Here is a 22,354-nt window from a genome sequence, read left to right on the forward strand (position 1 = left end):
AGCTTAGCAATGTTTCTAAGGTGGAAAAAGGCTGTTCTTGTAACATATGAAATATGATTTTCAAAAGACAGGTTGCAGTCTAATATAACACCCAGGTCTTTTACTGTAGAGGATGAAGTAACAGGACATCCTACTATGTTAAAGTTGTATTGTGAGAGGTTTTGTGGGTGGTTTTTTGAACCGATAAGTAGTACCTCTGTCTTGTCTGGATTTAATAAAAGAAAATTATGCGTCATCCAATCTTTTATATCTTTAACACACTCTGTCAATTTGGATAATTTAGCGTTTTCATCTGGCCGTGATGAAATATAGATTTGAGTGTCATCAGCATAACAATGGAAACTAATTCCATGTTTCCTTATAATATTTCCAAGTGGTAGCTCAAGGCTAATAACTCAAGGCTTAAACACACAGGGAGCGGTAATCAGCTGAACAGAAACAGATGGAACTAATTAACAACCAAGGAAACTAACTAAGCCAGGTGCACACTGCAATTTATTATAGTCCTTTACGATTGTTCCTTGTCAGACTGTACAAACATGATCCTCGCTGTAAGCCATGTCACACTGTAAGATCTCAGTTGTCATTAATGTCAGCCTGAACGATAGTCAAGACGCGTTAAAAACGGACGCATGCAAGAAAACTTGTCCGGAGTTTTACATCATCAATCAATGACACGTTCGGTGACAGTGAGCTGCATTACACGCGGGATTGAAATGGTGGCTACAAAGAAATCTCTAACGTTCATTTTGGTCATGGCTTGATTTGAAAAACAAAGACAATTTGATGGTCGTCGTAGGAGAAGTCACACTGCAGGACTGGGAGTCAAATCTTCTGACACTGCCAGAACCACCGTCGGAGGTAAAATGTGATCGCAACGCTCATTAATCGGCTGTCGGTGAACATGTCAAACTAACGATCAAAGACTTCAGATTTTAGCCTAGGATCAGAGGAATCTTTTAGGATTCACAAAATTTGTCTCAGACGGCCAAATCGTGGCCAAAATCGCACAGTGGGCACTCTGTAAGGAGCACAGAACACAGGCAAAACGTGGACAAAGTACTGACTGAAAACAAGCAAACACAGTGAAACTAAGCAGAACTAAACATGACCCCGACAATCCTCTCTGCATCTGTGTTTTTAGTGTTTTGCATCTGTGCTTTTGTCTGTGGTTTTTTTTTTATATATATCAGTACAAGTAAAAGTTGTGAAGTTAGTTTGTTTAGTTCTGTCATGACAACTCTCTGAGAGTTTGGCATGGTAATAGATATGGCAATGTTAAAGGGATAGTTCACCCAAAAATGAAAATTCTGTCATCATTTACTCTCCCTCAAGATGTTCCAAACCTGTATGACTTACTTTCTTCTGCTGAACACAAAAGAAGATATTTTGAAGAAAGTCGGTAACCAAACGACTGATGGACCCCATTGACTTCCATAGTAGGAAAAAAAATACTATGGATGTCAAGGGGGCCAGCAACTGTTTAATTACCAACCTTCTTTGAAATATCTTCTTTTGTGTTTAGCAGAAGAAAGGAAATCATACAGGTTTGGAACAACTTGAGGGAGAGTAAATGATGACAGAATTTTTATTTTTGGGTGAACTATCTTTAATGTATTTGGAGGAATAGATCTGCTACTCTGCTGCTGCTCCTGCAGATTAAGTACTGAGACCTGCTACTGCCAGTACATTCACAGACATTGCTGTGAGCATGTAAGACATGTTGCTGCACATGTAACATACCTGAAATAACCCCACGTAGCAGATCTATACAGGTGGAGCTGGGGAAGGTGTAGGGTTTCTGGAAGCGTGCTGCGGACTGCTAACAACACTACTACCGGTATTTAAATGTTGAGCCTCAACTCATTGGCCACTGATGAAACAGCAACCAATCAGCTGTGTTTTGCAGATAATGATGTGATCGCTACCAAATGAGTTAAGGACCTATCAGCCTGCCCCATCTAGATTTTCATGCCAGAACTACGTAATTGGTATAGAGAGAATTGACATTCATCCTCACATGTAGTCATTTTATAGCTTTTATCTATTGATTCTAAATCTTATTTTTATTACCATTTAAACTGTTTAATAATAATTGATAAACTAAAATTGTACATATGTAATGGATTAAGCGTATTATAATTACATAACTAATATCTAAATCATACAAAATTATTATTATAAATAAACATTGCTAAAAGCCAGATTATTTTGTTTTTAAAAATAATTTCCTATTTAGTGACCTTTTAATTTGGAGTTGAAACAGAGGGAGTGACTTTATTGCATCAGACATGTCACTTTGCTCACAGCTGATTGGTCCTCCTCTTTAGACTTTACATGTGTTTCAACACGTTGAATTGTTACTTTACTTAAATTAGTAATTTATACATTTATTTTCAATTATTTTGAAATATTTATTTTGTAATGTCACTTCTGTTTTTTTCCTTCTGTGCGACGCACTCGAAATTCTACTCAGATGAGTTCACATGAAGGGATGCTTCACTGAGCGTCTAATACTAAAGAGCCTACATTTGTGTTAATCATTTATTTGTGACCCTCATGCAGTGGCCACTTGAGGCAGCGCAAGTCGGGGATATTAATTTGTTTAGAGGATTAGAGTTGTTATATTATAATGAACCTTTTTGCTTTTCATTATATAACAAATTACACCCTCTCCAATTATCAGGACCGTTCGCTTTCCTTTGAAGTCGGATTGCAAGATACACACACAATCCAAATTGGTGTCTGATGTTGCGTCCATAATCGTGACTGGAAAAAAAATGCTGTCAAATGTCCTTTCAAATGTCCCCCCCCCCCCCCCCCAAGGACACAAGTTATCTCAGTATTGTTGCTCTCTCTCTGAGAATGGGTGTCACGCAGAGAGGTTGAAAGCTTTAGAGAAGTTTTGCCTCCAGCATTCACACTACATGTGTGAAGCCACTGCTGGGATGCGGATGGGGTTCATAAAGCCATGCTCTCTTACACAGAGGCAAGCAACCGGAGCATCATGGCAGAGGGAAGCACATCTCTATGGGAATGATGAGAGATGCGGGTGAAGGGGGTGGGAAAATCAATATGCTATTTATGCGGTTAGAGACCATTGTGAACTACACAAATAATACAAGAAGCTATTGCGCACAAAGTAAAAATAACTGTTTTCTATTTGAATATATTTTGAAATGAATTTCTTTGATGAATAGAAAGTTCAAAAGAACAGCATTGATGTGAAATAGAAACTGGAAACTGGAAAAAATACATTTTAAAATATATTCAAATAGAAAACAGTTATTTTAATACGCGTATTAATATTAATATTATCATATTAATATTTTAATATTTTAATAATGCATGCGATACGTCTTTCGAAATAATTTTTTTAAAATCGCAATATAAATATGCATGTTCTGCTGTAAATTAATGGGCTTTATATTGAGCTAAGTAAGACATAAAATCAATTGAAGCTTTTTACAATGCCACACTATGAGGGCTCAATTTCCTGGTTATTATTGAATGTGCAATGATTTGAGAACATAAACTATAATTAAATCCCCTCCTAGTGACATAATCATAAGGAAGAATTTTAATTCTCATTATTCCTTATGTTTGTGAATAATCTCAAGGCGTTCACAAAGAACTCGTCAAGCTCTATAGTGTTTTTCCCCCCCGTTGTTGTTGTCAGTATTAGAATATTTCGTTGGTGTCAAGTATATAACAGTGCATTAATCACCCTACTCCCTTTTCTTTCTGTCTTTTCTGCATGTCTTTCACCTTTAATGATTTCCTGTTGTTCGGTGTATGTGTTATTTGCTGTGCAATTATCCCCACAGATCTGTTAGGTTAGTGCTAAAATCTTTGATAAAAGCACAGGCACATATTTTAGCTAATGGAGTTCTCCATTTGCAGAGTGCGACGCGTGAACCTTTCAAACTCTGACACTGTGTCCTTATGAGATGTGTGTCTGCCACAGCTCTCCTGTCTCTTCTTCCTTTCACCCATCCTCTCTACCCCAGAATGTGTACTTCAGCTGTGCTCCGTCCCGCTCTCAAGTGTTATGGAGACGATTATAGCTCTAATAATGCTCGGATTTCAGTGCAGAACTGCACTTTCCTTGAGTTTGGATGATGCTGATCTATAGGGAACAAACTTTAAAAGGCTGCATAACATAACCTTCCTTCAGTCCATAAAAGACCATTTATTGCAACTATATGTTGCAGAAAATCTTGTTCCCAAACCCTTGGATTGCTGATGTAAATTAATTAACATACAGCATGACTTCAGTGATTTGCATGCCAATATCTGGAGAGGGTTCTCTGTTAGCAATGCCATTAAATGGCAGTTGCTTGGTTAGCGCATAGAGCCATGAAATACGTGCCATTGGATTCTATATTAGAAGTCTTCACAGTTTATTGGAATGTTGATTGATGGACATTAATAAAAACACTATCATTGCTACACACCACACAGCAGATGACATTCATTTTAGGTCTCTATTTGATATGGGAAAATTTATATTAATGTAGCTAGTCTCACTGTGATAACTAATAATAACACAAGTACATATAAGTATTTCTACACCCAGTATCATATATCATATGGACTGGGGAATTCCATGAATTAATCATTTTGAGTGATGTTTCTAATAAAAACAGTAACCTGCAAGGTCGGAGATTAAAGTTCAAATCTATCAGGCAAAAGGATTTTGCATCAACATCAACACACTATGGATTGAAATGTGTTCACAAAACTACAAATGAGGTGAGGGGTAAATATAAAGTTCAGACAGACACATCATGCCCCATATTTTTTGTGACATAGGCCTACCTACTTCAAAATAAACAATTTTGCACTGAATTTACAACCAAAACATGAACACACATCACAGAGGGCGCTAGTTTATATAAAGCATGTATTTATACGCTATAAACATAATTTAAAATAGTTTTAATTCCTCACAGCAGCAGATAGCCTACTGTACAAAATCCTCAGCGCACAAGTCCGCGTGCGCTTTATGCACTGTGAGCATATCAGTCCTAGAGCGCCATCTAGTGACCCAAAATAAGAATTTACACACAAGCTGCTTAAATATAGTCACTTCCTGTGCAATGTTCTCTTAAAAGAACAAACAAAACGCGAGGTTTACTTTTTAACAGTTTCTGCGCTGTAAAAAATAAAAAATAAAAATTGTTTTGCTGTAAAAGACTACAAATATTGTAAGTAAAAACCTGTTAGTTGGTTACTGGTAAGTTTCCTTAAAACTGTTGGCTAATGAATTTAGTCTTTCAGTTATTGTATTTTTACAGTAAAAAAAAAAAAAATTGGAACTGAAAAAGAACGTCATCTTATAATTTACAGTGAAAACCCGTCCACTGACATTAACCAAATTCCCTGTGAGACACTTAATATTTGTTATTTCATCTTATATAAAAAGGATAGTATCGATGATGAACTGAAAACATGTAAATCCATAGGTAGCTTCAAGAAATTATATATATATATAAAAGTATATATATATATATATATATATATATATATATATATATATATATATATATATATATATATATATATATATATATATATATATATATATATATATATTACTTTACTACAAAGCTGAATGAATTTAGCTTATTTTTCTTTTAGTCATTATGTATGCAAGATGACTTTGGTGTTTTGGTGTTGTGTGTAAAATAAATGAAAGGTGAAAAGGATCGGCACAATAAGCATAAGCTTCATCTGACACCTTTTCGGTCAAGCAACTTTTTTTTCTTTAAAAAATATTGTTTACACCGTAATTAAATTTTCGTTTCTTTGTTTGCTTGTAAATTGTTTTTCTTGAAGTTGACCGAAATAAACTAAACTAAACTGACTATATAATTGTTTCTCGTTAGTTTTTGTTATTAGTTATATGTCAGGGTTTTATGTTACAACTTATGTTTTTATTAATGTTTATTGCATTATTGTAGTGTTGTGTGTTAGGTGTTTATGACTGTTAGGTGTGTACTGTTAGTTATGTGTGTATGACTTTGTGCATCTTCTATAGGCTATATTGATTTTTAACTCTAATTGTGAAAAAAAAGTCTACTTGTGATGAAATGTCATTATCCTTGTGGATTTTTCTTCGTTCTTTTTCAGTGTTATTATGGTGGTGGTCAGTATATAAAGGTACAAACCTTTTGTAGTTAATTCTGCAGAAAGGCGCTGTTGGATTTACAAGTTTAAAATGCAATTTTATGTAGGCTAAATTACAGTTTTAAACTGCACAGGTTGTTCTGTAAATATGTTTACATTTACTATATATTTTACAGAATAATTACAAGCCAATGTTTTCTATAAAAACAACCTTTTTTTTTACAGTGTGTGCCTCCATGTTTTAAATCATTTGAGAGGGAACTTTTAACCTTAGACTATAATTAGAACATCTCATTTAAAGACACTGAAAAAAGAAGCATGAGACCTGAGTTTTAATATTCTTTATTGATTTATAGACATTGATTTTTTTTTTTCTCATTCTTTTTTTTTCCCCTGTGGTAACTCCAAGTTTCTCTGATACCAAGTATTTCCATAATTTTCTGTGTTTGATTTAAATTACATCTATATTATTTTACTCACATATGCATCTATTGGTTGATTTCCTTATTGCAATAAACAAGAGTAGCCAGTATGAGTTGAATATTGCTACGTTCCATCACACACACTTTTTTCCCATCTGACAATTTAATTCAAAAATAACTTTATTGGCAAGACGAGGTTTGACCGAAGCTTCTCCGTCCGCGTCTGCTCCTGGAGAGGCCTGGGGTGGAATAAGGCTAAGGCTAAAATAGACTTCACCAACTAACATTACACCTGCCCTGAAAGGTTGAATAAATCTACCAAAGACAATTCTGTACAGTGATGACAGTTCTGACTACAGGATGAACATGGTCTTTACAGTGTTGACGGATGGGACTATGAGCCTGTGGAGTGTGTTAGCTGTGATGGCTTTATCACCTCACATGGTTTCAATGGGGCACTGGACACCTGGTTTCAAACTACAGCATGTGTTAGTGCGCATAGTGTTACCACAAAATGCTCATCTGAAATCAGCCGAATACTCCACTGATTGTTTTAATAATTAAGTCTGGGGTAGAAACAGCTGATTGTAGATGTGCAGTTTAAAGGAATAGGTCACCCCAAAATTAAAACACTGTTGTTATTTTATCACCCTCATGTTGGCGCAAACCCACAAGCTGTTGTCCCATAGAACACTATGTATATATCATCACTATGGTCAAAATCCTTGGAATCTGCAATTGATATAGTTTTGGAAAACTCTGAAATTAGAATAGAAGTACATTTTTGTTTAGGTAGCAATGTTGCTTTGAAATAACACCAATGTCAGTGGTCTGTAGGCTACTGTAAACACTACAATTCAAACATCTTTACTGTTTAAATAATGTAATAATGTATAGCCTAATAAGTAATGTATGTATGTTATAGACCGTATGTAGCTCCGCCCCTTTTTAGCATTGCGCTTGTGTTCTGTCTTCCATTTTGTATTTCCACAGCAATTTATGAATTATCCGCTCGTTTTAAAATTGTCCCGGTTTACTGAAATTTATGACATTCGCTTCAAATATTACAACGCTCATGATAACTTTCGTTAACTCTACAACCAGTAAATCCACTTAACGAGCTAATTACTCTTTGACAGCGATGCCATAGAAATATACAGATCAACCGCAGAAACACAGAAGTTCAAACACAACATTTTAAAGATGGCTGCGCGCTTGTTTTTCTGGCGCACCAATTATATACAGTATAGACCTTACGCGGAATATTAGGTCGATACTGTATATAATTGGTCTGAACAAAAAAAATGAATTAAAATGCAAAATTACTCTCTGACAGTAGGTGGCGTGAATTTCAATGTCAGAATGGCAAATTTGCCGAAAGACGGTTATTGTATTTATCATGACAAAAGACTCCATACAATAGTCATAGACTATTTTTGAACACTTTGTTTTTGACATGAAGTCGCTATAAACTGTTGTTGTACTGTGATACTTCATACATATCTATATAAAAAAAATAACAGCATATGGGTTTGAAATTACATGAAGAGTGAGTAAATGACAAAATAAGTTTCATCTTTTAGTGAACTATCCCTTTAAGGCAGATTCTGCCCATCGAAAGTTTTCCAGAACCGGATTCTATCCGTACGCACACGACACTACACGATACACACTGACATGAAACTACACCATAAACTAGTGCCTCGGTAACTAATGAGAAACAGAGGTAAAGTTTCATCAAAGCACAATGGTGGGCGCTAACCACAGTTAGCATGAAGTAATGGCATTATCATGACGCTTTCCACACAATGCAAACAATGCCACGAAGAAACAAAAAGTCGAACTAAGCTACATACGCAAAGGCTATGGCTGACTACACATTGTTTGCGTTCAGATATACCCTGTCCCCCCACTCAGAGATGAGAAAAGACCCTTTAATATGAAGGACCCGTCCCTCTGGGTGCCCGTTTCTTGCTTTTAAACTCCTAGCATATGTACTGAAAAGGCTAATTTATCTCTGTGGAAGAACATGGAGGCCTATTAGCAGCCGTACAGAACCATTTATAAAGGATCTTCTACAACAAATGACATAATTCAATTGATTATTGCATTGCAATATCCAAACAACAGTAAGACATTGTCACACTTTGCTTATCAATGGAAGACTGTCGCATAGTTCCACCAACACGACAGGCCCGTAGTTTGATGTTTATCTGCATTCGTACTTCACCTCCAAATACGCCTTCTAAGCCGCATTGCGATCCCATCCAAGTGCAGGTTTTCAATCTTCCATAGAAAAATATTCTCGTTTTTTTCTTTTGTTCAATGATTTTTTTCTCCCCCAGAATTTCCACAACAATATTTGTTCAACGTAACAGTGTACTATGAAAACGAACCCAAAAAAACAACATCAAAACAATTAATTGATCATAATAATAAAAAAAAAATCATATGCATTGCATGGCTTTAGATTCAAGACAGGAAGTTCATACCAAAAAAAGGAGAGATTGCACAGTCGTGTCCTTAGTGACCTCTCTGCGTCTTCACTCGGTTCATTTTTCAAGACTCTCTTGGGTTTCCACTGGAGTGGCTGACCTGCGGTGTCAGTCTTTGCCGGGATGCAGGCTGTCTCGTGAGACTGAACGCAGAAGGGGGGCGTATTGCTAGGAGTTGCATAATGTCCACCGAACATACAGAGACAAAACGAACAGAGGAGCCTGTACTGTTAGTCCAAGCGTGTGCTTAGATTTGCTGCCTTTCTCTGAGAATCAAAGTACCCGTCCATCTTTATTCAGCATCTACCAGCAGTTACATCATTCTCTACGCACACATTTCACTTCTGAATATTTTTCCTAAGTCAACCAGCTTGGATGTTCTGAACTAAACTACGCTACGCTACGCAATAGAATAAATAGACATCTACTGATTTTCTAAGATCTAAGACAGAGGTCTGGGGTTTTTCAGTCAACCGTTCCTAGAGCTAACGGATGTAAAAGCGACATAAAAGAGATCTCGAGCATCTCTTCTGCATCTCTCTGTTTCCCTAGAGAGATGCGACTATGAAGTCGACGACGCTGAGCTTCTAACGCCCATTCCGAACCAGCATTCGGAAAGAGCCGAGCATCCTTAGACCTTCCCCGCAATCCCCCTGCTGTGAGTCTTGACATGGTGGAACTGCTACTGAGATTGTGGCGTTTTTCTCTTGCAAAGATGCCAAAGCCAGACAGGACAAGTTGAATACAGCGAATACTACGAGAAGCGTACTGATGTAACTTGGTTTTTGTATGTTTCTCAAGGTGCATTTATTCAGAACGACAGAAACATTTAACTGTAGTCTTTGTGTGTTGGGTTGTGTGTTTTGGGGTCTCTAGATAGTTGCCTAACTCATTCCAGCATGTCTGGCTACGATGTGACTTCTGCTACCTCACAGTATGAGTATAAATAGAGGGAAGGAACAAGGATGTCAGATACATACAATATTGCTCTATTCCAACAATCCCTGCATTTGTCCATTCATCCACCAACGAATAAATCACTCAAACCAAACGAACGGAGATGGAGGAGGCAGTTAAGGGTGGTGAAAAGAGAGTTGGAACGCCAGTCGCACCCTCCTTCGTGATTGCGCCCACTTTGCGCCCCCTTCTGCTTGGTTTGATGATTGACGTTGTTGTTGATGAGCCGATTCTAGTCATTTCTGTGATGTTTCACTATTTTTTTCGTCTTCACAGTGTGCTTTTGGAGGTGAGGCTCCGGACTGGCTGTGATTGGCTAAGGGGGGTGAGGGCGGAGTCAGTACGGCGAGAACAGGATCGGACCGTGTGAGGTGCGTATGGGCCCTGGAGCTGGTCTCAAGATGGCGTGACTGAGGGGCGGACCCTGCAGCAGGTGATGATGCGGATGGGTGGGGGCTGCTGCGCGGAGAGCCAGCTGATTGGAGGAGGCGGCCGCTGCCATTGCCGCAGCGACGGCCAGAGGACTCGGCAGGAGGCCGGCGCCTAATGCTTTGGTGAGATCCTATATAAGATAAAAACGTTATGACTCAGCGATATCATACTGTAATTTGACATCCAATTATCAAATAGAAGTTTCAGTGCATGTTAGCACATTTAAATTAGGATTGTAACCAGCATCAGGTTTGGTTACCACTTACCGCAAGGTCAGCTCCCCTGTGCTTCTTGTGTCGGCTCAGGAGGGGGTTTGGCTTTCCTGCCACTCCGTCCCGGTGCCGTCGACTTGATATGTGCTGCAAACAAACCAAACATAGTCCGTAGATGAAAATTTGATTTAGTATAAACAACATGGCGAGCATATTAAAGCACACAGACTAATGTTATTTCATGATATATGAAGATCGCTCACCTGTTTGAGCTGTAGTTCTGAGTTGACCCGCACATTGCAGATCTCACAGTGGAAGGTGCGTTCCTGAGTATTGGGGTCTGAGGCCCCGCCTCCCTGCTCCCCGCTGGGCTTCGGACCCAAACGAGGGTATGCCTTAATGGGGCCCAGTCCGCTGCGGGCTTCCAGAATGGTTTTGTGTTTAGTGCCTGAGGAGCACAGAGAAAAACAAAGGTGGTTTTTATAAATGAAAACACATGCGCATACTGTAGGCTATACATGCATTTAATCTATGGTTCAAAAGTTTGGGCTTGGTAAGATTTTTATTATTGTCTCTTCTGCTCACCAAGGCTGCATTTATGTGATCAAAAATACAATAATATTGCGAAATATTATTACAATTTAAAATAACTGTTTTGTATTTTAATATATTTTCAAATGTAATTTATTCCTGTGATACAAAGTTGAATTTTCAGCATCATTACTCGAGTCTTCAGTCATCTTCATTTATATAGCGCTTTTAACAATGTAGATTGTCTCAAAGCAGCTTCAGTGTCACATGATCCTTCAGAAATCATTCTAATATGCTGATTTGCTGCTCAAGAAACACTTTTTTCTTATTATTATCAATGTTGAAAACAGTTCTGCAGCTTAATATTTTTTGTGTAAATTGTGACAGATTTTTCAGGATTCTTTGATGAAAAGAAAGTTCAAAAGATCAGCTTTTATTTGAAAAAAAAGAAAGAAAAAAAAGTCACTTTTAAAGATTTAATGCATCCTTGCGAAATAAAGTATAAAAGACCCCAAACTTTTGAACAGTTGTGTATATACACATAAATAAATTAATTAATGTTAACACTCTAGTTTAGGGTCCAGTTCTCACTATTAACTAGTTGGTTATTATTAGCATGCATATTACTATGATATTGGCTGTTTATGAGTAGGCTACTTACAAATCACATATTAATGCGTTATTCTGCATGACCATATTCTACATCCTTAATCCTACACAATACCTAAATTAACCTAACCATTAATAAGCAGTAATTAGGAGTTATATTTAATAGTGAGAATTGGATCCTAATCTAAAGTGTGACAGAATTAATTAATAAATACATCAAATAAATAGTAAGAAATAGTGCAACAACAACAATAATAATATAAAATAGAATAAAATGAGAATATTATGAAATAATAAAAGATGTATTTATCTATAAAGATAATATGAACTGTAATATCCAGTTGCGACCACTAGAGGGCTCTTGAATCTTCCACTTTGAATTATCCTTGACTGCAGCTGCTCATGCCAGGGATGATTCTTATTCCTCCTGTCCACATGTCTAATAAGCAGTCACACCATTCTTTTATTGGAATGTTTTGCATTTGTAAATCATATCCTTTTTGAATTTCATTCAGGTTACATTATTCTTACAGGGCTGTTCATAAATCAAAATATATTGCTTGGCTTTCAATTTCAAAACTTTGTTGCAAAACTGAATTTGTTAAATTTGGCTGTCCTCATTACAACGAAGCTCATCAATTTTCCATTTCCTGTATTTTGAGCCATGCAACACATGGTTCTCCTTAAATGTTTCACCGTCATGTTCCTGGCCTCACAATGTCAGTGAAAACACAGCTAAGCTATATGGATAAAAAAAACACACACACACACACAAAAAAAAACAAAAAAAAAACACGTGATGTCCACATGCTTGGGTTCCTAAGAACTAATGTCTTTGTTTTGTTCTTAACCAAGAAAACATTGGGAATGTCGACACATTCTCTTGCCAAATCAAAAGCAGTCATTTTAATTTTCTCCCTTTGACCAAAAGGTTCCCCTTAACTTTGGGTTTGAGTAGACAAGGCAAGTATCTAGCACAAATTACCTTTGTGCTGTTCAAAACTACACTCTTGCAATATTTACAGTAAATGAGTGTGGCTAGTTTCACTGTGTAACGCCGTCTGAGAAACAAACAGATTTGACAGCTGTATCTGGACATAGAGCTGCAGAAATGAAGAAAGCTAAAACTCTCCCTTCCTCTCCTGACTTTTATCTGTGGCTGTCTGCACAACATATGATTTGATTTTTGGCTGTGGTTAGGAGTTTAATTTAGGGAATGGACTGTATTGATTCCAGATAGCTTTCCTTAACCCAGGCCATGATTATAAATTCACGCTTCCATCGGCAACAGCGCCCTCATATCACTCATAACTTGTAATGTTTACTTTAAAACATAGTCGTGTTCCAAGAGGAACGACTTCCATGTGGCTTCCATGTATCAAAGTGTGATAAACAATTGTCAAATACTTTAAGTAAAAGCATAATTCTATTTTTTGGCCTGGGGAAAAACAGACTATTTAATCAACAAGGTCAACATGAGAAATTCCTAAACATACTGAAACTATGACTGCAGTTTTTCCTGATAAATAAAAGAGGAGATCAATAATGAATAGAGTTGTGTGTGCCTCTGCAGCAGAGTCTCCTCAACATCCACCTTGGTTTCTTCAAACAGGGTTGTTTGTGTTGACACAAACTGAATAATAGAACAGAATGAGATCTGCTCAGGCATTCGATATACAGTACTATGAGAAATCAAACACTCCCCTAAATACTACAAGCTGCACTGCAATTCAAAAACTGATCTACTCCATTTGTCTTTGTGCACACCTTTGGGGGGAAACCAAGAGGACCAAGTGGCGCTGTAAAGTTGTGTATAAATCATGAACGAGTGAGTGAAAGCTTCTTAAGACTCCTGTTTTAATTGCTAGTGTTCCTCTGTGAGCTGCCTTGAGCTACGCAAAGCATATTTCTGCTGCTCACAGAACAAGATAAATCTTGCAGACTCTTCTGAAGTAATTTGTGCAAGTATTGAGAAAGGCAACCAGAAGGTCAGAATTTAACATTAACATTTGCCAAGTGCAAAATTCAAGTAAGGAGGACTATATAAATCCTTAACGTTAAGTATACGTTATTTCACAGTTTGTCAGCAAATTCATTAGGAACTGCAACATGATACATGGTTTTAATCCAATTGAAAACTAGTCTAACTCTATGCGATTTAAATAATAAATAAAAGGATCAGTCATAACTTTCGCATCTTCTACCGAATAACGAATATTACATTTCTATATGGAATGCGTCTTAATAATGATAATAATTTGTTATATTTATATAGCGCTTCTCTGGGTACTCAAAGCACTTGAGTATATTGCATTAAGCCATGAAAATAAAAAATATGGCAAGCAATTATATATATTGCTTGGTGACAGGAAGATTTATATATAATGGAATATAAAATGGAAAATGTTTATGGCTGGTAAATCTTCTCAATGCACCTGCCACTGCCAAAATGTAAATTTTGGCCCATAAAAGTAACATTAACAAAGCGGAGAAACACTGTAGTACACCTTTGCATTCGCTTTTTATGTTTTTCTGTCATGAAAAGGGATTTCAGCATCATATTGTTGCAGCATATGATACTATGGAGTCTCACAATGACTTTTGAGTTTTACAATTATAGTACTAAGTCACGGGTATACAGACTAGTGAATCCCCCGAACAAGAAAACACAATCATTTGGGATTATGTTCAATCTATCCACCTCTAAGCACCCATTGGAGACTCTTTATTCCTATAGTGTGTTGTGTAATCAGTCAGAAGGATAAGTTATTGAGTCAAGATGAGCTGTCGCTAAATGAATGTTCACCTTTATTGTGGGCCTCCAACTGGGAGAGCGAATTGACGGCCACTTTGCACAGTGAGCAGTAAAGCAGCTTCTTGGCTTTGTCCTCTTCGGTCTCAGGGTTGCTGGGAGTGACTGATGGGGCCCCAGTGCCAGCCTGCTCTGGGTTAGAAGAGCCACAGCCGGGGGATGAGGAGGTGGCTGGGGGTGGTTGAGGGTTAGTGGGGGTGGACAGAAGGGGACATGCAGAAGGACCGGGGGATTCTGGGGTAGGGGGAGCAGAAATGGTCACGGGCCCCGGGGCCACCGCGGGTCCGTTTAACTGTGGCGCTGGCCGCGTCTCATCTGCAAAGCAAAGCAAACAACAAAATGACATTTAAATGGAGTATTTCTGGAAGTTAATGGGCTCTGCTGTTTCATCTTGAAAATAACAACGCTGCTACGCAAGAATTCAAGAGCTTTCAGTTCATGCCTCAGAAATGTGTTTTTTCCTGTAAACCTCAAACCAGGCGTACTTCAAATACCTCATCTTAAAGTGTGCAACCCCAGCCGTTAGACACCACATAAAAACAAGTTTGCAAAAAAATGGCTTCATAAAATCAAATTATTTACATATGTTTGTATTTTTTATGAGGCATCACATATTGTTTAGTTTAATTTCTAAAGTAAAATGGGAGATTCTGAGAAATATGTAACCATCCCATTTAAAGTATTCAGGATGTGAAATAGCAGTCTTTGCCAATTTAAACAGGTTTCTGTTGACATTGAGACTAAGTAAGAAGAGCAAGCAAAACTCATAATAACTGCCTCATATAAGGCTATTATGTATGACAAAGGAAAACAATCTTTAAAATGTTTGTTACTGATCAAAACTACAGTAAAAACAGTACAATTTTGAAATATTAAAATGTTTTCACAAATAATATTTCTTATCAATGTTGAATGCAGTTGTGCTGCTTAATAGTCTTTATTTATTTTTCAGGATTTTTTGAGTCAGTTTAACAACATTTATTTAAAAAAAAAAAATTTTGTAACATAAATGTACTGTACCGTCACTTTTGATCAATTGCGGAATAAATGCATCCATCAGATATTTTTAAATCACAAACAACTTGGGGCAAACCCCATGACCTGTCAAAAAAACCCACTAAATATTTATTGTGCAATTGCTTTGGGTACATATTAAAAACACCCTAAATGGGAGCAGGGCGTTACACAGTTCAAAAAGTTACAAAGTGAGTTATCTTACCCCATTATATGAGACAGCTAAAGTGCAAACAGCCTTTAGAGTTAGCAGTGACTTCACTATTTCCTTACAAAGATTATGTATGTTTTTGTCATTTTACAAACATTTGGCCACAACGTCTTCCATAAACTCAGTCATTCGAACTCAGACACTGTTCAGGTTTTATTCACCATGACATTTGAAGTTCAACAGCCTTTGCTGTGGAGGCAAATCCTGAATGGCAGGTGTATAAGAGCTGGTTAGAGGCAACCAGATCCCTCATTTAACAGGAAACTGTTCTCTCTCTCTCTCTCTCTCTACACTGGAAGTTTCCAGGAAGATTTCTCTCTGTGTCTCTCTCTGTTTGCGGAGCAGATGAGAGTCTGTGCTATATTTCTTTTGGGCTTGAGCTCCTGTCAGAGCCTCATAAAGATCATCTGGATCAAAGCACGGGTTGATGACATACTGCTCTTTTGGAAGATGCAGGATGTTACAGCAAACCCCATGACCCTTCAAAAAAAACACCAAATATAGATCAACACTTCGTGCGATAGCTTTTACAGCATCAGAATGGACGGGTCGAACCATGTGGCTCGTACTCAGTGCAGGTGTGGTTCTGAAAAGCCTGAACTTATAACTCTGAGCTCATATTCCCACTGCTCCCACATATTCCCACTGCTCCTATTCTACAACACACCCCATTCCCTTACAGGCCCCCACCCTCTCACAAACACACACACTGCGTGTGTAATGAAAAATGTGGGTTTGGCCGTGCACATGTGGTTTGTGTTAGTGGACCGTGGTTCAGGGGGTGGAGGAGAGTGTGTAATGGGGGATTTCAGAATTCTTCATCCTCTGGACGGCTGCCATCCACCACCCTCACTGACTTGCCCTCCATGTTCGCTGCAATGTGCGCCCGTCTGCCCTCCATTTATTCTTGCTCTGCATATTTGAAAGTGCGGTTACACAACATGCACTCTCAGAGGACTCATATTTAATGCTTAAATTAACACCCGCCTTCCTTCAACTGCTGAAGGAGTAAGCCGCTGAAAACACAAGCTAGTAATGATGTAAATATTTTCATGAAAGTTCAGAGGTCCAACAGAAACCCAAAATATTGTTTTAATATTGCTTTAAACGTGTAACTGTTGCAAATCAACAGTGGGCATGGAATCATGGGCATCACTTTGTATTACAAGAGGCAGGGACAGTGCTGGTTGGGATGTCACAAATATGTTTGGATAACTGTTATACACTACTTATGGTCAGTAAGATTTTTTTTTATATATAAAAAAAAGTCATTTATGCTCACCAAGGCTGCATTTATTTGATCAAACATACAGTAAAACAGTCAAATAACTTTTTAATTTTGATACATTTTAAAACAAATTATTTTCCTGTGATTTTTAGCATCATTACTCCAGTCTTCAGTATCACATGATCATTCAGAAATCATTCTAATATACTGATTTGCTGCTCAAGAAACATTCATTACTATTATCAATGTTGAAAACCGCTCCTTAATATTTTTGTGGAAATAGGTGATACTTTAAGCCAGTTTTTTAATTATTCAAATAAATAAACGTTAATAATGAATAAAGATACCTTACTTACTTATCTGCCATTCATGATTTTTGGTTTAACGGTTATGAATACATGCTGTTCGGTATTCTAATCCACCCTAATATACATTTTTATAAAACAAATAGAGCAATATCACACGAGTTGCAGTGCGATATGGCATCAGCATGGCTGTGATTCGGCCGCAGGACAATATAGCAGCAGAAAAACGTCGTCGTCTTTTTTTTTTTTTTACCATAACTGATAGCAAGGTACAATGCGAGGTGGAGAGCATGTCAGAGCTGTTTATTTAAAACATAACAAATAATAACAAATTCTATTGGGTTGTAACTTAATTATAACACACAACAGCCTGAAAACACCTGCAGAACAATTGGAAAAAGCTTTGTCTATTAGTCACATCATGCTGTGAGTTATTCCGGTTATCGATTAGGACAAAATTGGCCTTGACAGAAAGTGTAAATGATGCCTGTGCATTTAGTAGAATTATGATAGCTTAGTTACAGACTCCACATACAGAACCTGAACCCAGACAGTTTCCAGACAGTAAACTAAACCTGCTATTAATGCTGCTCTGGTTTCACAGCCACTGACAGAGCTATAGCGGAGAAGATGGAGTGTGACGCGGTGAAGGAGGGGTCTGGTTGTGACCCGTGCAGGTGGATCAGATATTCGAGGGGTCAGGTAGAAAAGAGGCCGGCCTTTACCCCACTCCTACCCTGCCCATCATTAATGATTAATGAACCCTGAAACAAGATGCCTGAATGAGCTTTGGGACTTATTAATTATGGAGTTGGGTGCATTCATTTGCCTCCCTCAGATCGCTGTTTCCCAGATGCATCTTAGAGCAGGCCTGTTTACCAAACAGTCCTCTTGTTTCTATAGAGTCTGCGTGTAAAAATGGAGATTCTGCCACTGCAGCTCAGCAGAACCATGCTGTCGGAGATGGAGAAATATCAAGCAGGAAATTTAATGGCACTTCAAGCTTATGCTGTGAAATATGGAGGCCCAGACGAGTGTCGTGCAGCCTTCTGTCTCTATACAATCTCCAGATGTGTAGAAGACTGGTGGAGACGTATGGCTTCATTAAGCAGAGTGACTGTGCAGAAGTGGATCTTGGGGACAAACAGACTGCTAAGACGGTTCAATGCCAAACCTCCTGCACATCCTGCCAATTCTACATGCTATTATGGGCCCTGTTAGCTGCGTTCAAGCCTTACAAGAAATCTGCACTAGAATAAAAGTGTCCCTAACACGGGAAATGTAAAAAGTTAAATATAAGGAATAAGCAAACATCATAATTAGATAAACCACAGCTGAAATTCCTTGTAAAAGAGCTAAGAATGTATCCAAGCACAAACTATATTGGAGTGGAATTAATACATTGTATATTATACTATTAATTAATTTTTTTTTTTTTTAAACCCACTATTTTCTAAATTAAACTATCATTTTAAATTACCAGTGGTTCAGGAGACAGTCAAGGAAACATGCAGAAGGCAGCTGAAACTCTATAACCACTAAAAAGGTGACTCCATTGGCCTGAGTATTGTCTTTCTACCTGTTAGAAGCTCTACTGGCTTTAGTGATGTGTGAAAGAAAATCATCAATAAATTACATCTCCGGCAGCTGATGTCCAATGCGACGTGTTTCTCATGAAGCGTGGGAATTCTCCTCTTGAGCTTTCACATAAAAACCCACACAGAGAGAGAGCAGAAAGCTTGATGTGTAGACATGTGAGATATAATGATTAGGCCCAAGTACTGAGCCCTGATGCATCCCCAATATCTAGTTGCATGCTTGTAAACTCTGACAGGAATGGGGAGGACAGAGATGAAGAGAAACACACTCAGTGAGCTCGAAACATTTGCTAAATAAATTTACACTGCACAGTCTCACACACACGCGCGCACACATCTCTACATGCTGGGATTGCAATGTCCAGATGGAACTGCAGCTGTCATGACTCAAGGGATTGGCAGCTCAATGAAGACTCTGTTGTGAAACTATATGGGCATTAAAACAAAGTGATTGTCGGGATATACAAACAAGCGAGCCACCAGCCCGCTAGGGGTCGGGGTCACGGGAGTGAGCTTTGGATGGAAAACGGCATTCTTTCATATGTATCTGGTTTCACATTTAGATCATGGTCGGTTTGTTTTGGCTCTCTCCCGCTGGAATTTTTTCTCGGCCTGCGGACTGTAGACCGTTTTCTCTGGACAGCCAAATCCCTCAGTGAGAGACACGGCTATACTGTCCTCCTCCATCCTCTGTGACAGAGACGATGAGCAGGATGAGGGGGAGGTGGGAATTAAAGCAGTCATTCTGTAAGTCATATTATATAATGTAAAAAAAATAAGATGTTCGTTAAACAGTTGGCATATTTTTTTGAGTTGAATTCATTTACTTGTCTCATTTAAATGTTTTCAAATTTTAACTTCACTTTTACTTTAAGTTGTCCTGACTAAAAATATGCTATTATTTTAACAATTAGGTAAAGATTTCCATTTCAAATAAATGCTGTTCTTTTGAACTTTATATTTATCAAAGAATCCTAAAAAAAAAAAACTATTACAGTTTTCACCAAAACAATAAGCAGCACAATTGCTGCCAACATTGATAATAAAACGAAATGTTTCTCGAGCACCAAATCGCCATATTACATTTAAAGCCTAAAACAAATCAGCTTTTTGTTTTTATTTTTATTCAAACACTTTAACCCTCATGTGGTGTTCGGGTCATTTTGACCCGAAGAAGATTTTCTTTTTCCTGAAAATACTAGTTAATGTTATCGCTTTGGACTGAAACTTAGTGACTTTTTTCACAAATGGTATAACTACTTCTGAAATGTTTTGTGACAATTTTCTTAATTTTTTAGGGGGAGTTTTGTCACCTTGTCACTCTTGTGGTGTTCCCGGTCAAAAATGACCGGACTACAAAAAATAGCTTATAAATCAGTTGTTATGCTATATTATCACCCACTATTGGATTCAATCTTTTTGTCAACTTGTTCTCTTTCAATTAGGACTGGTTTTATATTTCTATTTGCATCTGATTAATCGTAGGCCTCATTTATTTGGGAGTAGGCATCTCATTTTTTGAGTAAAAAAAACATTATTTTTGAATAATTTTGGAAATTTTAAATAAATTCTAAAGAAAATTGGCACTGTTGATCACACTAGTCTACTTTAATATTTCACCAGGAATTTTGTTTTGAAAAACTTTTATTTTGTACAAAATGGCACATTGTTACACTTGTGGTGTTCCCGGTCAAAAATGACCGGACTACAATAAATACCTTATAAATCAATCATTATGCATTATTATCACCCAATATTGGATTCAATCTTTTTGTCCACTTGTTCTCTTTCAATTAGGACTGGTTTTATATTTCTATTTGCATCTGATCAATTGTAGGCCTCATTTATTTGAGAGAAGGCATCTCAATTTTTGAGTAAAAAAAACATTATTTTTGAATAATTTAGGAAAAATAAAATAAAATCTGAAGAAAATTGGCACTGTTGATCACACTAGTCTACTTTAATTTTTCACCAGGAATTGTGTTTTGAAAAACTTTTATTTTGTACAATATGGCACAGAGTTACACTTGTGGTGTTCCACTAGGCCATTGAGGGCCATTGTGGGCCATTGTTTCAATGGGCCATTGAAAGTGAATGGGAGAGACCAATGCAACCAATGAATGGAACAACACAATATGTATCATTTTAAAGCTTAGAATCTCAGCTTTTTAATGCATCTAATCACTTTGATCAACTCCTAACGACTGCTGAGTTATCACTCTAAAACTGAGTGTACCCCCCGCCGGCGCCACCTAGCTGTGAAATAAATAATCATAATATTTTTCAAAACTATTACCTTGATCAACTTAAAATAGGTGTCATTTGAAAGCTTAGAGTCTGAAATTTACAATGAATGTAGCCAATTTGATTATCTCCTAAGTAGTGCTGAGTTATTTGCTGATAAACAAAAATAAAAAAAATCATAATTTATAAACTACTTTTTTGTATTACATTCAGCAATATGTCAAATGCATCATATAGCTCTGATAGTCCTGTGTCATATGTCATTTGAAAGGTCTCAATGAGTAGAATACAACAAGCATAATTGTTTCAGGCTTTTTTACTAAACTTGAGCGAGGTTTTTCTAAAAGAAGCCCTTCAAGAGACCCATGTGTAAACCATGTATTGATGCTGAATGTTAGACACATTTCCGCTCGTAACTTCATGAAACATGCTCCGATTGTGGTTAATGACACATCATTATTTACAGCAGATGCTTACAATTAAAATGAGTCCAAACTCAACATAATCCATCACTCAGAACTAAAGATATTCCTCATGGAGTTCTAACACAAAAAAATATCACAGACGCACAGACTCACGTAGCCAACCAAGGTAGCTTAGACTTGGCATTTTTACTCATATCTTCATGAAAATTATATCGATCATGAAAAATGGCACATCGTTATTTACAGCAGGAGCTCACGATTAAAAAGAGCCCAAACTCAATATATTCCATCAATCAGATCTAAAGATATTCCTCATGGTGTTCTAACACAGAAAATACCACAGACGCACATAGCCCAGTATATACTCATGAAGCACTCGTGTTTGGTTTTCGCTCATAACTTCACAAAGCATGCACAGTTCGTAGAAAACTGTACATCATTATTTTCAGCAGACTATCACTATTAAAAAGAGCCCAAACTCAGCATAATCCATCACTCAGATCTAAAGATATTCCTAATTGAGTTGTAACACACAAACCCCCACATGCGCTCACAGAGCCTTGAATATAGATGTAGCCTAGCACTTATGTCGCGTTTTAACTCATAACTCAATGAAGCATGCAGAAATTGTGGAAAATGGCACATCATTATTTACATGAGATTGTTAAGATTAAAAAGAGCCCAAACTCACCATAATCCATCACTCAGAAGTAAAGATATTCCTCAT

General features: G+C 37.3%; 1 protein-coding gene across 4 annotated transcripts in view; it reads right to left on the bottom strand.

The window, feature by feature from the left end:
• Nucleotides 1–6,522: 6,522 nt before the first annotated feature.
• znf385a (zinc finger protein 385A) overlaps nt 6,523–22,354 on the bottom strand; it is an 88,565-nt gene continuing 72,733 nt past the window's right edge. For all 4 annotated transcript variants that reach the window (XM_081387044.1, XM_081387045.1, XM_081387047.1 and 1 more), the window contains 4 exons: nt 14,597–14,917; nt 10,914–11,098; nt 10,705–10,797; nt 6,523–10,568 (listed from right to left, as the gene is read on the bottom strand). In XM_081387044.1, the coding sequence (XP_081243170.1) occupies nt 10,344–10,568; nt 10,705–10,797; nt 10,914–11,098; nt 14,597–14,917 (824 nt within the window). In that variant the 3' untranslated portion in view covers nt 6,523–10,343. The remainder of the gene's footprint in view (nt 10,569–10,704; nt 10,798–10,913; nt 11,099–14,596; nt 14,918–22,354) is intronic.

This window comes from Scardinius erythrophthalmus (genome assembly GCF_964197995.2).
Source record: "Scardinius erythrophthalmus genome assembly, chromosome: 15".
Classification (NCBI taxonomy): Eukaryota; Metazoa; Chordata; class Actinopteri; order Cypriniformes; family Leuciscidae; genus Scardinius; species Scardinius erythrophthalmus.